This window comes from Chrysochloris asiatica, unplaced genomic scaffold (assembly GCF_000296735.1).
Source record: "Chrysochloris asiatica unplaced genomic scaffold, ChrAsi1.0 scaffold00010, whole genome shotgun sequence".
In the NCBI taxonomy this organism is placed as follows: domain Eukaryota; kingdom Metazoa; phylum Chordata; class Mammalia; order Afrosoricida; family Chrysochloridae; genus Chrysochloris; species Chrysochloris asiatica.
In genome coordinates this window covers 12,100,441-12,117,459 of record NW_006408528.1, presented here as the reverse complement: position 1 = coordinate 12,117,459, position 17,019 = coordinate 12,100,441, and the positions used below count along the sequence as shown (strand labels likewise).

Sequence of the window (17,019 nt, the reverse complement as noted above, 5' to 3'; positions counted from 1 at the left end):
TACAGACTTGGAAACCCTATACAGGGTCACTAGGAGTTGGAATTAAATCCATGGCAGTGGGTTTGTTTTGGGGTTGATGATAAATGAAAGAAGCCCTTCTGGTGCTGTGGGCTGCTAACCCCAAAGTCAGAAGTTCAAACCCACCAAGATGAGATTGTCTGCTCATGTAAATATTTACACTGTTGGAAGCCCCATATATGGCTATGAGTTGGAATTGACTCAGGGGCAGTGAGTTTAGTTTGTTTTGTTTGGAATGACTAAGGAATACTGGTGGCACAGTGAGCTAAGCATTGGACTGCTAACTGCAAGGTCCATGCCACCAGCCACTCTGCAAGAGAAAGAGGAGACTATCTGCGGTTGTAAAGGGTGGTAGTCTTGAAAACCCTACAGAGCAGTCTGTTCTGTTCTTTAGGGTCGCTGCGAGCTGGAGTGCACTCAATGAGAGTGGGCTTTTAGTTTGAAGTAACTAATGATGTTGAACATCTTTGGCTATTTGCAGGCCTTTTTAGAAATGTGTGTTAAGATGTTGCAAACATTTTAATTGAATTGACTCTTGAGTTCTGTATATATGCTAGATACAATTCTGTTATGATATATATAATAAGCAAATGTTTCTCCTACTTTGTGTGTTCTCATTTTCTTTATGATAATTTTTGAACCATAAGCATTTTTAATTTTGATGAAATTTAATTTATTCAGTTTTCATGGTGATGCTGTGAGTTAGGCATCAGTTGCTAACTGCAAGGTCGGCAGTCCAATCACCACTATCTCCTCAGGACGAAGATGAGGCTTTCTGCTACCACAAAGATTTAGTTTCAGAAATCCTGTATAGGATTTACTTGATGGAATCAACTTTGTGGCAATGAATTTTGCTTGGGGTTTCGATATCTTTCCTGTGGGTATTTATTCTTCTAATTACACAATTGTTCTCAAAGGGCCCATAGTTTATATGCTAAATTTCTGGCAACATTATTCAAGCTAGTTGAATAGTAAAATAAGAGGGGAGACAGATGATCAGGAGAAAATAAGAAGCGACCATCTAGAGAGTCGGCTTCCTTTCATGCAATGTTTAAAAATGTCTTCATAAACATGCATCTTGTTATAATATACATCTTTACGATAAAGTAGCTACCCCCCACCTTTCCAGAAATATTAAGTAGTTGGACATGTGTGGTTTGACTACCCTTCATTTCCCCCTTACTCTTATGCATTCAGGCTTTACCTTTGTCGACAAAAGTACTGATCCCATGTGGATTAAATGATGCTTTGTCAAATCCATCACTTATTTTTAATGCCTGTGCTTTGGGGGTTTTCTCCTTCAGATCCATCAAAAAGATTTTTCCTGGCTCATCTGGTGCAAAACTTGGCATGCCTGGATATTTTAATCCCTTTAAAAAAAAAAAAAAAAAAAAAGTAAGCACATGTATACAATTCTAAACATCATTCATGTACTGAAGCTAAAATCTCAAAGCCAAACAAAAATATTCAAAGCTCTAAAGTTCTTTTCAATTTCTGGTATTTTCAGTCAGCTGTTTTCATGATCTAATCTGGGAGGATGAGAGTATCAGCTAAGCTTTGCTCATGAATATGGGAACAGTGAAGATAAAATAGAATTTTTATATGAGAGAGTAGGGGTTAAGCCAAAGAGAGAACACAAGAGATTTAGTTACGTTTATTTGTGTTGAGTCCCTTGACCTACCTGTGCCACAGGTTTCTTATCTATAAAATGAGAAACTTAAAGTAAGTGATTGCTAAAACCTTTCAAGTCCTGTGGCGCTGTAGGATCAGCACTGGACTATGAACCATAAGGTTAGTAGTTCAAACCCACCAGCTGCTCCTTGGAAACCCTATCTATACAGGGTTGCTATGAGCCGGAACAAACTCGACGGCACTTAACAACAACAATAAACAACAAAGCAGACAGATGGTGTGTATGGTTTCATTTCATTGATCAAATCCCCAGATTAGTTATTCTTATATAGTGGCAAGTGTTAGTACTAGACAAAGCATTAGCATAGGTTTCCTGGGTGGAATAGTCTATGATTGACCGGTAACATAAGATTGACCATTTAAACCCATCTGGGAGGTGTGGCTCTGCAGGTGAATTCACTGGACTGAAAAGTCAGATTGAACTCTTCAGAAATCCTATATAGGGTCTTTATGAATCAGAGACAACTCCACAGCTCTTAACAACAGCGGAGTTTTTGATTTACACGACTTGATGGCACTTAGCAACAACAATGACTAACGGTCAGCAGTTCAAACCCATGTGCCACACCTCGGAAACCCTAAATAAGTTGATATGTGTCAGAACCAGCTTGATGGCACTTAGCCAACCAGCCAGGAAACCTGGTGTAGCACTGCAGGATAAGCACTGAACTGCTAATCAGAAGGTTGGTTCCAAACCACCAGCTGCTCCCTGGAAACCCATACAGCGTTGCTGTGAATTGAAATGGACTCAATGGCACTTATCAACAACAGTGATGTCACAGAAAAAAAATCTGACTATCTACTTCCATGAAGATTTTAATAAAAATTCTATGTGAACCCCTGAAACTATTGCCTTAAAATAATCTTTGAACCTCAAGCCCTGAGATCTTCTTAAAACCAAACAATAGACTGACCTCTAAAAAGAAATCTGCCTTGAGCATTATGCTCTTTATGGAATCAAACTGACAACAGCAAATCAAAGATTAGAAAGGCATCTTAGGGGGCATTGAGTTTATGTTAATGAAGGAGGAACAACTCAGAAAAAGAAGATGAGAATGGTTGCACAATTTGAAAAAATGTGATCAGTGTCACTAAACTGTATGGGTAGAAACTATAGAATTAGTGTATGTTCTGATGTATATATTTTCAACAATAAGAAAACAAATTAAAAAAAAAAAAACAAGTCCCATGCAACGCTTTTATTCTGTAACACATAAGGTTACCATGAGTCAAAATTGACTCAATATGTTTGGTTTCATGGTTTGAATGGTAAAAGGATACAACCCTGGTGTAAACCTTTCTTGATTTTAAACCATTCAGTATCCCCTTGTTCTGTTTGAATGACTGCTTCTTGGTCTATGCATGCTGAGCAAATAATCCAAGAAGCTGGATTATATGAAGAAGAACATGGTTTTAGGATTGGGGGAAGACTCATCACCAAGCTGCAATGTGCAAATGATATAACCTTGCTTGGGAGAAGCCAAGAGGACTTAATGTACTTCTTACTAATGAATATCGTGTGGATTGCACCTCACTGTAAAGAAAACAAAAATCCTGAAACAAGGGCCAATAAATAACATCATGATAAATGGAGAAAAGATTCATTTTACTTGGCTCCATAATCAACACTAATGGAAGTAGCAGTCAAGAAATCAAATGATGTATAACACTGGTCAAATCTGCTGCACAAGACCTCTTTAAATTGTTCAATAGCAAAAAGATCAGTTTGAGGATTAAGGGGAGTCTGAACCAAGCCATGGTATTTTCAATAGCCTCATATGCATGTGAAAGTTGGACAATGAATAAGGAAAACTATAGAGGAATCAATGCATTTTAATTATGGTGTTGGAGAAGAATATTAAAAATACCATGGACTTCCAGAAACAAAAACTCTGTCTTGGAAGAAAAGCAACCAGAATGCTTTTAAGAAGCCAGGATGTTGAGATTTTATCTTTTATACTTTGGACATGTTATCAGGTGGGATCAATTCTTGGAGAAAGACATCGTGCTTGGTAAAGTGGAGGGTCAGCGAAAAAGAAAAAGAGGAAGTTCCTCTAATGAGGTGAACTGACAGTGGCCGCAACAGTGGGCTCAAATGTTACAATTGTGAGGACAGCTCAGGCTAGGACAGTGTTTGTTCTGTTGTCGTGGGGTGACTATGAGTTGGAACTGACTGGACCGCATCTAACAAGAACAACAAATTTGTTCCTTTCTGTATATCTGAAATTCTGACTAAAGCTCTTCTCTCCATATAGTGCAAAACACTCATTCCAATAACTTGGAGAAGAGCCTTTTTTACTAAAAAAACCAGCAGCATATCAACCAACACCAAACATTGCTGAAGTATTGGGCCTTTACTGTGTCCCAGGTCATTGTGTCAGACTACTTCCTCTCCACTTCCCTCCCCTCTTACCCTGACATATAATATCAATATCCTTGTATCTTCTCTTGTACCCGCATTCCCATTCATGTTTGATTTAGACTCTCCCCTAAGTATCTACTTTCTCTGTGTCTCTCGCTCTCTTTTATTATTATTTTTAAAGGTTGCATTAAGCTTTATTAAGAGGACACACTTATGAAATTCTCCCTGAATGAACAAATAACATTTGCTATGTGAACAGAACGTATGATAAGAGCATCCATACCAACTACTCAAAAAGTTTTAAGGAGAAATTGCAAAATTGAGAAGAGCAGTCACATAGTGAGCCTAACAGTATTCAGGGAGATGCAATGTCTCCTGCTTCTTACATTGGGAAAGAAAACAATGACTCAGGGATGACAGGAACTTGTTTATCCATCAAAACAGACCACTCCGGATCAGGCCTATATTTGCGAATTGCCCCAACACACTGAGAGGTCTCTCACAGATATGAATTAGACACAGTGCCTGGGCTAGTCTGTGCACAGTATCTTAGGAAAGTATTTCATTGCCTTTTTTTAGGTATTAAGCACAATAGACTGAACTTTTACCTAGGAAATTCCCTTGAGAAATCATGAGACCAGTAAGGGCTGTTCACAGATGAAATTTTTGATAGATGAAAGAGAGTAGAAAACTTTTTAAGGATGGGTGTCCCTTTTAAACACACACATATACACACTTATAATAATACAACTCGTGGTCTTTCTACTAGGTTCCTTGGGCAATCATATTCTTTTCTGAGACGTCTACCTATATCTGCAAACTCTTCTTAGAACAGTCCTTCCATGGCTGTGTAAGACAACCCTGCCTATCCAGGAAGCAGCTTCTTTCATTCTCCATCTGCCACCACTCCTGGAGAAGGAATTAGCATGTTCCTGGCCAGAAACATCTGCTTCCACACCTCAATTGTAACTTTGTAATTTAACAGCCATTCTATGGAAAGCACACCCTTTGCTCATTGCTTATTTTCCACATTCTCTACCATCTCCCTTTTCTCTGGTCTAGTTCTTACATGTTGTTGTTAGTGTATGTTTCCAAGGAGTGTCTGGTGAGTTTGAACCACCAACCTGTGGTTCATACTGATCTTGAGGTTCAGTATTATATTCCACAATGTCACATAGGGCAAATCTAAATCAAGGTAAAAAGTCATTATCTCAACCTCAGATGGACATTCAATACAGTATAATCAATTCTGTGTTCATTATGATAGCTAATCTATTGCATTTATACAAGTATCTCTTCTAAATTTCTTTCATTATCTTCCACAACTCACCTCTTCTGCCTTTTATTTTCAATAAATGGCTTCACCTCCTACTTCTGCAAAAAGACCATACCATTTTCAATGAATTTCATCTAAGTCCTTTCTATCTTGGTATTCTTTCTTCATTTTTATCCATCCTCTCCTAGCTCCCTCTTTTCTCAAGGGAGGAGTATTCCTTTTCTGTATTTAGGTAAACAAATCTGCCTGCTTTCCTTTTTCACTCTTCTCTAGAGTCTGTCTTCATAAGTCACATTCCCTATCTTTTGTTTTCCCGCTCATATTTCACCGATGGGCTTTTCTTTGTGCCTATAAAACTGCTCATGTTTCTTCTTTTTTGAAACAAATCTTCTCCTAACTTAGCTGTCTCTATAAACACACATTTATTATCTCACCTTTTCTTCACCACAAACTTTTCATAAACATCCCCTGATCTTATTGCCTGATTTGAATGGCTTCAGCTCTCAATCCATGAAATTAGTATATACTGACTCGATCGCACCTAACAACAACATCAAGAAACCTTTTATAAGGAATCCTGGTGTGGCACTGTGGGCTAATGAGTCAGACTGCAAAGCCATTTGAACTGCAAGGTAGGCAGTTCAAGCTCACCAGCTGCTCCTTGGAAACCCTATACAGGGTCGCTATGGGTCAGAATTGAGTCGACAGCATTTAACAACAACAACAACAACCTCTTCTATAAAGGAGCTCTGGTAGTGTAGTGGATTATGAGTTAGGTTGCTAACTGTCAAGGCCAGCAGTTCAAATGTACCAGACACTCCGTGGGAGAAAGATGAGGTTTTCTGCTCCTGTAAAGATTTACAGCCTAAGAAACCCCGTTCAGGTTCTTGCTTCTTGGATTTCTTTCTTTGTCGATCCTCATCCTTCCCTTCTCACTCTATATTCGTTCTTTTGGGATCTTATTCATGAGATTTTGGGCAATTCCTCTATAACATTAGCTTCCAGAGCTCACCATGGCTGTTAATATATTCATACTTATTTGTACCTCTAGCTTACATTCCCAGCTTCCTTCAAAGGGCAGCTCAAAATCAATTTGTCTAAACCATATTAGCATTCTACTTTTGAGTCCTTCTTGTTTTCACCTATTCTATTTGGCTAATAGCATTGCTATTCTGTGCTCTGCTGGCAAGACATATAATTTAGCTTTCAAGTTCACCCTTTCCCCAATAGTCACCAAGTCCAAGGACTCAGAGAATGGCACTGGGGAAAAAAATGTCAAGGTCATGTAATTGCATACCTTTCTGTTCATGTGAGGAAACTGAGGCCCAGAGAAGTGACTTGCCTAAATCACCAGACTGTTAATTGTACAAACTTCTGAAAGTAGGAACTCTATCTCAGAAAGGCAGCAAAAGGTACCTTGGTGACATGGGGTCATGACATTGTCAGATAATGGAAGGACAAGATGCTTTGGAAACAGACAGATCTGATAGGGAGGGGAGAGTGGGGCATTGCAAGAAGAAACAAAAACAAAAACAAAACTAGGCCTAGATTAAGTGTGATGATGAATAAAACTCCTCTGGTAAATGGTTGCATACTCACTTAGCTTTCTGTTCAAGTCCATTGGGTAAGATTTTATGGGAGCAGCCTCACTGGTGTGCTAGTGATTGTAAGCAATTCTGTTCTGAGCATTCACCACTGAAAATGGTGAAAATCATTTGGCTGTGCAGCCATCTTATTTAATACAGGGCCAAAAGCCTCCATGACTCACATTACCCACATTCACAAGTACACGCATTCAGCAATTTGAAGCTAAGTCAAAAAGTATTTTGCTACAAAATAATAGAAACATTTATTAAACCAAAGTATCAAAATATGAAGCTACTGTCTCAACATATTCTCCATCTAGGTGTATCTACTTCTGAAGTCAGTGTTTTCATTTCTCTAACCTTTCCCTGAGGAGCTCTGGTAGCATAGTGGTTATGAGTCGGGCTGCCAACCGCAAGGTCAGCAGTTCGAAACTACCAGCTGTTCCACGGGAGAAAGATGCATTCTGCTCCCGTAAAGATTTAGAGCCTTGGAAACCCTGTGCAGGGTCACTATGAGTCAGAACCGATTCCACGGTACTTAACAACAACAACAACCTTTCCCTGAAGAAGTCTGCACTCTTTGATTTACACCACGTCAAAATAGCAGCTTTGGCATCCTTGAGATACTCATGCTCTTTCTAAACGTTCTTTGAGATTTAAGAACAAAATCAAGTCTGAAAGGGCAAGATCAGAGCTATAGAGTGAGTGTAGTAAGGTTTCCCAATGAAATCCACAAGGATAGCTCTTGCTATCCTTGAAGAATAAGCAGGTATGTTGTCATGATAGAAAGAAAAACCCTCAGTACATTTTTCCTGACCTTTTTCTTTACCAGTTCAGGTCTCAATTTTCTTAAAACTTCATCATCAGCCCCCATATGCATCCTGTGTCCTTTGAGAAAATCTAACAACAATACCAATCAGGAATCCTTCAAAATGACCACCATAACCTTTTGAGTTGATCTCTCTGTCTTGAATTGAACTATCCCAGTAGTGTGGCACTGTAGGATAAACACTGGACTGCTAACTGCAAGCTCAGTGGTTCAAACTCATCAGATGCTCCCCAGAAACCCTAAACAGGGCCACTACGAGTGAAAATGAACTCATCAGAACTGAACAACAAAAGCAACAAAGAGATCTCCTCAGAATTTACTGGATTTTTTTTTTCCTGAAAAAAACCTAATGAGACTAAGACACGTGAATTACTGAGAGAACGTGTCTGCAGCCATCCACTGATCACAGAGACATGTTTAAACACACTTTGTTTGGAACACACTCATGCATATATGAATAGAAACCCAAGTAGCACTACTTTTTGACTTACCTTTATATTCAGTAAATACATTTAAGCACCTATATGTGCCAAGTAGTATGTTATACTCTGGGCATGGCAGGAAACACTCCAGAGTCCTCTGATGATGTCCAATGACAGAGCAAGAAGAAAACACATTAGAATGGTACAATATGTAATTGTCTAAGCTCAGGGAATGTGAGAGACCACAGAAGGGGCACCTCACTCAGCAGAAGAGTATCAGGGAAGATTTTCTGGAGGAAGGAAAATGCCACCAGAGTGAGACATAACTAGCAATGTGTGAAGGAAGGTGTAATCTTGCCAGCAGAGCACAGCATTCAGGGAAGCATAGAACCTGTTTGCTACCTGTAAATAGACTAAAAGCATCTATTACCTGAAATTATTCTCTAAATCAACAGCCTACAGACATGTTCTAGAGTGGCACGAAAGAGCGATAAGAGAAACCAGTGAGAACAAGGACTTGATTTATTATGTGTAGAAAGATGAAAAATAAGCAAAGAACATACTCTTTTGCCTATAACCATGGGCTGTTTGTTAGTTTACAAAGACAACTCAATTCTTTAGAGCTTCATGTTAATATTTCCCATGTTATTACTAGTGATGGAATCTCTACTTGCATCATAGTGATATTTTAGTGTTTTTATTTCAAGTGAAAATAAAATAAAAACATGCAGTAGGAGTGACAAATATGATTCTGTAACAGCAAATAAGTCTCCTAGCCATAATCATTTTAAAGGTCTATTTGACAAGGCATTGAAAAAATAAATTGACAAGAGAAAATTTAAATCAGCAAAGAAAAAAAAAAGCTTTTATAGAAGACACTGTGTTAGCTTTCATTTCAGAGAAAAAATAAAGAGATAAAAATCCCCCTCACACATATGACCACCACCATCATCACCAGCTGCAATTCAATACCCAAATAAGATCCTCAGCCCACTGTAGGAACCCTATGGGGCAGTTCTACTTTGTCCTATATGGCTGCGATATGCTGGAATTGACATGATGATAATAATAAGTTTGTTTATTTTTTTAGTATACATATGTTCTACTATACACCCTGAAGAATTTAGAAATTCAGGCCATTAAGCCTTATTATATACATCCTCTTATTTAGACATAATATTTAGATTTAAAAATATCTATTCTTAGGCTGCATTCTAGTGACCAAAACTGAATTTTAAACATGCAAATATTAGGCAGTTATAAAAATCCACATTGAAAATGTAGTCAATCTTTCCAAAACCCTGCTCTAAAGTATAACTGAATTAATAAATACATGATAGTTTTCAACATCTTCACAGTACACACCTTTTTTATCACTAAAATTCAATCCCTCACATAGTTTCCTGATCATCACCAAACCTATGAAGATAGTATTGGGAATAAATACTTTTCTATAAGAGGTCAGGAAGAAAGGGCAAGGAACAGAAGGTGAAAAGTGCACAGGGTTTTAAATCTAGAAACATGGTACCATTTTACCCACCAACACTTGCAGAGCCTCAAGCACAGATAGGCACAGTGAGATGAGGACTAGCTAGTGAAAGGATGACTAACAGAGGCCAAGTAGGGTGATGACTGGGATGTAGAATAATAACAAGACAGATTGAGACACTGGCCTAGAAATCGATTGAAAATCAATATACATTTATTGAGACCCTACTGAGTGTACATCTGCCCATAGAAAGATGCCCACCATGGGGCAGGCAGGACTGAGCATTCCTGTGGTGTCCTAATTGGGTCTCCAGAGCCAATTTAGGCTTTTGAAGTTGACTGGTTTACCAGGATATAGATAACTGTGTGGGGGTCTATCTGGCGGCTCTGGCAAGCAACATTAATGTATTGTCTCTACAGCTATTGGCATGAGCTTCTGAAGGGCACAGAAAATACTCACACTGGAGATAAAAGCCAGCCCACTAGGAAGTATATCAATATCTTCAGAGCCAGTTTCTGCAAAAGAAGTGTAAGATAAAAAGATGCATGTATGAAAGCTTGAAAAATAAATCTCACAATCCAAACTTTGAGCTTCTTTTGGAAACTACATTGATGATTTCAACTATTTACTTGAAAACCTATGTTTAACTTTTAGGAATCCCTCGGGTATATCACTCTCTAAAAAAAACCTGCATCCGACTCCTCAGATACTAAATTCTTTTTTTAGAACTCCATTTTCAGAAGAAAGAGGCAAATAACTAGAAAACGAATTCATAGGCTACAATTATTCTTTAAGTGACAATTTCCAGATTATGTTCCAAGAGATTCATCCTTATTCCCTATACAAGACTGGTTTCAAAGATTGAGTGAGAAAATTTGCAAACTCATCATGGTGAAATCCTTTCTGTCAAATGTTTTTTTCCTTTTCCAACTTGTTGTTAAGACCTAAAAATTTACCATTATACACTCACATTGGAAAAGCATTGAAGAATTGTTCTCTGTTATAAAAAAGTCTAGGAACTTGTTACTGAGTCTAATTAAATTTGAAAGAGTTTAGTCTCATTGAGAGTTGATTTTGAGTATTTCCCTATGTGATAAGGCATGTAATAGGATACTCCATGAACAGGGTGGAAAAGGTAGCAGGATATACCCACATGACATAACCAAGCAATGTGAAGGTGACGGTTATCCAATGTGTCAGATTATATTCTCAAAAGATGGCAGCACCTATATATATATGTATATATCTCACAGCTAGAAGTTCTTCTCCAAATGTGCTGTTTAAATTCTTCTATAACGAGGTAGGACTTCCAGATACCTTAGTATCTGCTTTGACCAATGAAATGATGTGAAAATTAAGCTAGAAGATGTCCAAGGCTAAGCCACAAAAAGTGATAGAGCTTCTGCCTGATGTTCTCTCTCTCACTCTTTCTCTTTCTCACTGTACTTTTTGAGCCCTGAGACTCTGACTACAGAGAATCTACAGAGACACATTGAAGAGCAATGCATTATTTTGTATGGTTAATGTACCCATATTGTTGCTATAAGGTGCCCTTGAGTCAATTCTGACTCATAGTGACCTTATGCACAACAGAACAAAACACTGCCTGGTCCTGCACTATCCTCACAATTGTTAATCTTGTGCCCATTGCTGCTACCTCTATGCAGCACTGGGGGTCTTCCTCTTTTTTCTTTACTCTCCATTTAAAAGCATGATGTCATTCTCCAGCCATTGGTCCCTCCTGATAACATATCCGAAGTATGAGAGAGACAAAGTATCACCATCCTGGCTTCCAAGGAGCATTATAGCTGTGCTTCAGCCAACACAGATTTGTTTGTTCTTCTGGTAGTCCATGGTACTTTCAATATTCTTCTCCAATATCATAACTCAAATGCATCCATTTTTCTACAGTCTTTCTTATTCATTGTCCAACTTTCACATTAAAACGAGGTGACTGAAAATACCATAACTTGGATCAGGTGCACCTTAGTTCTCAAAATGATATCTTGTCTCTTGAACACCTTGAAGAGGACTGTATTATTATTTCACCTGATATCTTTTCTCTTGAACACTTTGAAGAGAACTGTATTCTTTCACCATACTTATTCAATCTGTATGCTGACAAATAATCTGAGAAGCTGGATTATATAAAGAACAGTGTGGCATCAGTGTGGGAGGAAGACTCATTAACAATCTTCAAGATGCAGATGATACAATATTGCTTGCTAGAAGTAAAGAGAACTTAAAATATTTACTGCTGAAGATCAAAGATCAAAGTCCTTCAGTATGGACTGCACTTCAATACAAAAAAAAAGAAATCCTCACAAATGAACAAATAAATAATATCATGATAAATGGAGAAAATATTAAAATTGTCAAACACTTCATTTTTCTTGGCTCCACAATCAACACTCATGGAAGCAGCTGCCAAGAAATCAAATGAGGTTTTGTGTTAGACAAATATGCTACACAGGATCTCTTCAAAATATTCAAGAGCAAAGATTCTGTTTGAGGATTAAGGTGCCCCTGACCCAAGCCATGGTATTTTCAATCACCTCATATGCATGTAAAAGCTGGACAATGGTTAAGGAAGATCGTAGAAAAATGAATCCATTTGATTTATAATGCTGGAGAAGAATATTAAAAGTGCCATAAGAACAAACAAATTTGTCTTGGAAGAATAAATCCAGAATGATCCTTGGAAGCCAGAAAGGACCAGTTTTCAGAGATGAACATCATACTTGGTAAAGTGGAGGGTCAGTAAAAAAGAGGAATGTCTCCAATGAGATGGATTGACACAGTGGCAGCAGCAATGGGCTCAAATATAACAATTGTGAGGATGGTGCAGGACAGGGCAGTTTCATTTTGTTGGCCATAGGCTCTGCTATGAGTCAGAACTGACTGGCTAGCACCTAACAACAACAATCACCACATGACTGGGTAAGAGAAGGTGGGTGAAGATGTTGATAGGATATGACTCAGCTGTGAGTGGTTATAAGAGTTCATTGTGATTGTAAAAACTTGGAACTGTAACGTGACTATAAAATGAGCTGGCTCAGTAGGATGGGGGATGATACCATTACTATCAGAGAAGAGCCAAGAGTGAAGCACGTCCTTTGGAGCCCTTTTGTTGTTGCTAAGTGCCATCGAGTCAATTCTGACCCATAGCGACCCTGTGTAGGGTTTCCTAGGAGCAGGTGGTGAGCTTGAACTGCCGACTTTGCAGTTCAAACAGTTAATGCAGTCTGGCGCATTAACCCACAGTGCCCTAAATCCCTGTAATTGTAACTTTTTTGATCTAGGAGTTTAAAGCTGTGACACTGGAGGAATAGCAAAGGCGTTTCAGAGGAACAGCAGCTGTAGAACCAAGAGCCAGAGCAGTGGGTTTCGCAGTGCATGGAACAAGTAAAGCTGAGTGACCTTGGGCAGGAGACTTCCTTCCAGAGAGGGGTGCCTCCAGGCACTTAACTGGAAGAGCTCACTTTGCTGACCCCTGGAGCTAGAGCTGAGTGCCTTTAGGCTGAGACTGATGGTAAAGTGGTGTGTCCTTTAGGCTGTCCCCTAAAACTGGTCCGGCAGAGAAAAGCCTGCCTGTGGGTGTGGTTGAGGAGAGGTTGTCCTGACTGGAAGCACTGTGCCCTGAGCATTTCTGACCCTGAATTGTGTAACCTGTTCATTCCCTATTAAATCCCATAGCTGTCAGTACAGTGTCTGAGTTCGGTGTGGCCATTGCAATGGATTCTCATGCCCAGCATGAGTAGAGAGAGCTATGGGAGGACATCTTTTTGCACACACAGAGGTTTGATCACCGTAGTTGATGCAAATAGAACAGAGATGAGCTGTCTACATGGAGACCTGCCAAATTTGTGGATGCCTTAGCAAAACGAATGTTGCTGTTTTCAGCTAATGCTAAGTCTGAGGATGGTTTATTACACACCATAATAATGAGAACACATGGGAAAATGGTTAGCTGGGGAAATGGGTTACTGGAGTGTCAAAAGGCAATGGAAGAGGAGAGGGGAGAATTCAGAAAATAAAAGTAGACAAAGCCAAAGAAAATGCAAATTTCAATCAATAGAATGTTGGGCAATAGACATTGGAAACTGGAAAACAGGTACAGATTTAATTTTATTAATTATACTGATGGTTGAAATGAATCTTCCATGAGTAAACTGAAAATTAAATTAACCAGAATTTCCTATTTTCTAAGCATTCTGGTTAATCAAGTTATATATATATATATATAGTACCTTCATGGACTTACATATTTGATATTATTTCCACATGGAATAGACATTGTGAATATCAAGTGAATTAAAGAAGAAAATATTTAAAAATCATATTGAATACTGCTTGGTTTCCTTTCTGGTTTTTTGTTTTTTTTTCTCCTGCTTCTTTGAAAATCCCTGCTTGGTTTCCTTCTTATCCTAACTTTTATCCCACCACCCTCTTAAATGTGGATATTTTATTACAAGCTTTGTCCTTGGGTCTTTTTCATATGGCAAAAAATCTATCCTACTGCACGATCACTTCAGCTTTCTCCAATATGCTCTTGACTCTTCAAAATCTACATAAAGCCTAAATCTTTTTCCCATGTTCAAGACCTTTGTATTCACCTGAATTTTGGACATTCCTACCTGTATTTTCAAAGTCAAAAAACCCCATACTGATCTGAACATTTTCTCCCTTGAATTTGCTTCAATTTCTATTTTAATGGACAGTACTTATATCCCCCAAGAATCCAAAGCAGAACCTCTGGAGTTCCTTTAGTACCCTCTTTTTCCTATTCCCCAAACCTAATTGATTGCCAGTCATTTAAACTCTAGAACGTTCTCCTGCATTTCTGCAATAGTTTCCAAGTAGGTCAGCTTTGCTCCTCTACAATCATTCTCTGCACTGCAGATGGAATCACTTTCTACATTGAAAGACGACTTTGTCATTCCATAGGTTAGAACCCTCCTGAGATTCATCAGAGATTGTTGTATAAAGCCCGAGCTCCTGGGTCTGAAGTCCTAAGAGGTCCACATCTTGGTTCCAGGTTCCATTCTTTCATCTTTCACCTTTGTACCCCAAATTCCAGCTGTGCTGAAGTACTCATGTTAACAGTAAGTGAAACATGCCAACTCTTCACTTGCATGCCTGTACCTATACTGCTCTCTCTTTGACACACCCATACTTTCCCATACCACCCTTGCATTTACTTGGCTGAATATTACAGTCATTGGAGATAAGCTTGGGCACCAATGCCTTCTACCTTTCCAACCTTCCTGATTCCTTTTGTGTACTAAAATGACATGGTCACTATGAGTTGGAGCCGATTTGACGGCACTTAACAACTATAACTTGTACTACTTCCACCATAACATTTTCACACTGTGCTACAACGATTTGTTCTATTGTTAATTTCTTACTAGACAATAACCTTCCTACAGATAAAAGGGTGGGTTTACTCAGTATCATACCCTTGCTGTTGTTAGGTGTTGTCATGCCCGATTTTCACCTCATAAGGACCCCATGTGACAGAGTAGAAGTGCTCTGGGCTGTTACCTAGGCTGTAATATCTATGGTGTCCTGGTGTGGCGCTGTGGGTTAATGCACCAGACTGCAAAGCCGTTTGAACTGCAAGGTCGGTGGTTCAAACTCACCAGCTGCTCCTTGGAAACCCTACAGGATCGCTATGGGTCGGAATCGACTTGACGGCACTTAACAGCAACAACAATATCTATGGAAGTGAATCATCAGCTCTGTCTCACATACCATATCCTTGCACCTCGCGAGATACCTAAGTTTTCACTGTAGAAGTACTCAGGAAATGATTGTTAACAGAATAGCCAGAAGACAAGCAGCCTTAGTTTCTTGTAATTTGTCTAGTTTTGAGGCTCAATGATTGCAAGTGTTAATTACTGAGAACAAAATGTCCTGAATTCCTTCCGGGGTTGACTTCTCATTCTAGCACCACTTCACATAACTTTTATCACAACACAAATCTACCTCAGCAATTCACCTATAACAGAAATGGGCAGTTTCCCAGAGAGATTGTACCTGTTTTTATTTGTATTTTCCATCCAGAATATGGGAAAGCTGGCACTTTGCATTCAAAAGTGAAAAAAGAATTGCCTATGGAATGCGTATGATTTCTGCCCTTCCCTATCCCTACCATTGTTGCATCTGCATGATGGAGGCTGGTGCATATCAACAACAGAGGCACCTGTGGGAGTATGAGCCCCAAGGGTACCCTCCCGTGTGAGTCTTCCATATACACTAATTAGTCTGTGTTCAACTATCATTAAAACCCCACTGTTTACCTAAAATTGGCCTTAGGATAGTTGTTGTTGGTTGCATCAATTCTGATCCATGTATACAGAATAGAATTGCTTTATAGGGTTTTCAAGACTGTAACCTATTGGAGTCCTAGTGTGGCACTGTAAGATCAGTACTTGACTGAGAACTGTAAAGTCGGCAGTTCAAACCCACCGGCCGCTTCTTGGAAAGCCTATACAGGGTCGCTATGTGTCAGAACTGACTCAATGGCACTTCACAGCAACAACGGCCACCTATTGGAAGTAGATAGGCAGGCCTGTCTTCCAAAGTACCTAAAGGTGATTTCAAAGAGCCAAGATTTTAGCCAGCAGTTAAGCACTTAACCTTTGGTGCCATCCATAGTGTCTGCTTTTTAACCTGTTAATCCCACTATTTAGGCTGATTTCATTTCTTTGACCTTTTCTTATGTGCTGGAACCTAGAAAGGGTCACATCAGAATTTACCACCAGTTTATAATTTGGAGAGAGGATTCTAACAGCCAGTTAAGAAAGCAATTAAGACTTGCTTTGGGGTAGAAGCAGATCTTGGAGAGTCAGGATGTCACAGAACAGTAGAAAACATATTTTAAGGGGAAATAGAATGTCCTGGTATGCTACTGCAGGTTAATGCACTAGACTGCAAAGTTGGCTTGAACTGGAAGATCGGTGGTTCAAGCTCACCAGTCACTCCTTGGAAACCCTATACTGGATCCCTATGAGTCGGAACCAACTCAATCACACTTAACAACATAGATTACAAAGGTTATTCCTTTATAATTCTGCCCAGTGCAGGTCTTAATAATAGTATGTATTTTCCAAATTCAGATTTGGTTAAATGCCAAAGACATTCAAGTAGCTTCCTGGTTAAAGCTATTCTTGATACTTTAGGTCTTAGAACAAAGATAGACTTCACATAGAAATATCTGTAAAATATGATTTTTGGAAGGAAAGGTAGTTCAATTTATCAATCTTCCTTTCCAGAAAGAATATTCAGGAAGAAAAATAAAAAAGGAGTTTCTGCCACAAATAAAGTTAACTCTAAATGT

General features: G+C 38.9%; 1 protein-coding gene across 2 annotated transcripts in view; it reads right to left on the bottom strand.

The window, feature by feature from the left end:
• PON3 (paraoxonase 3) overlaps positions 1-17,019 on the bottom strand; it is a 114,967-nt gene that overhangs the window by 94,374 nt on the left and 3,574 nt on the right. The window contains exons 3-4 of one of the 2 annotated variants that reach the window (XM_006834275.1): positions 10,134-10,189; positions 1,223-1,388 (exon numbers count right to left, since the gene is read on the bottom strand). The exons of the other annotated variant lie outside the window; for it this stretch is intronic. Coding sequence (XP_006834338.1) covers positions 1,223-1,388; positions 10,134-10,189 — 222 coding nt within the window. The remainder of the gene's footprint in view (positions 1-1,222; positions 1,389-10,133; positions 10,190-17,019) is intronic. 2 annotated transcript variants of the gene reach the window in all.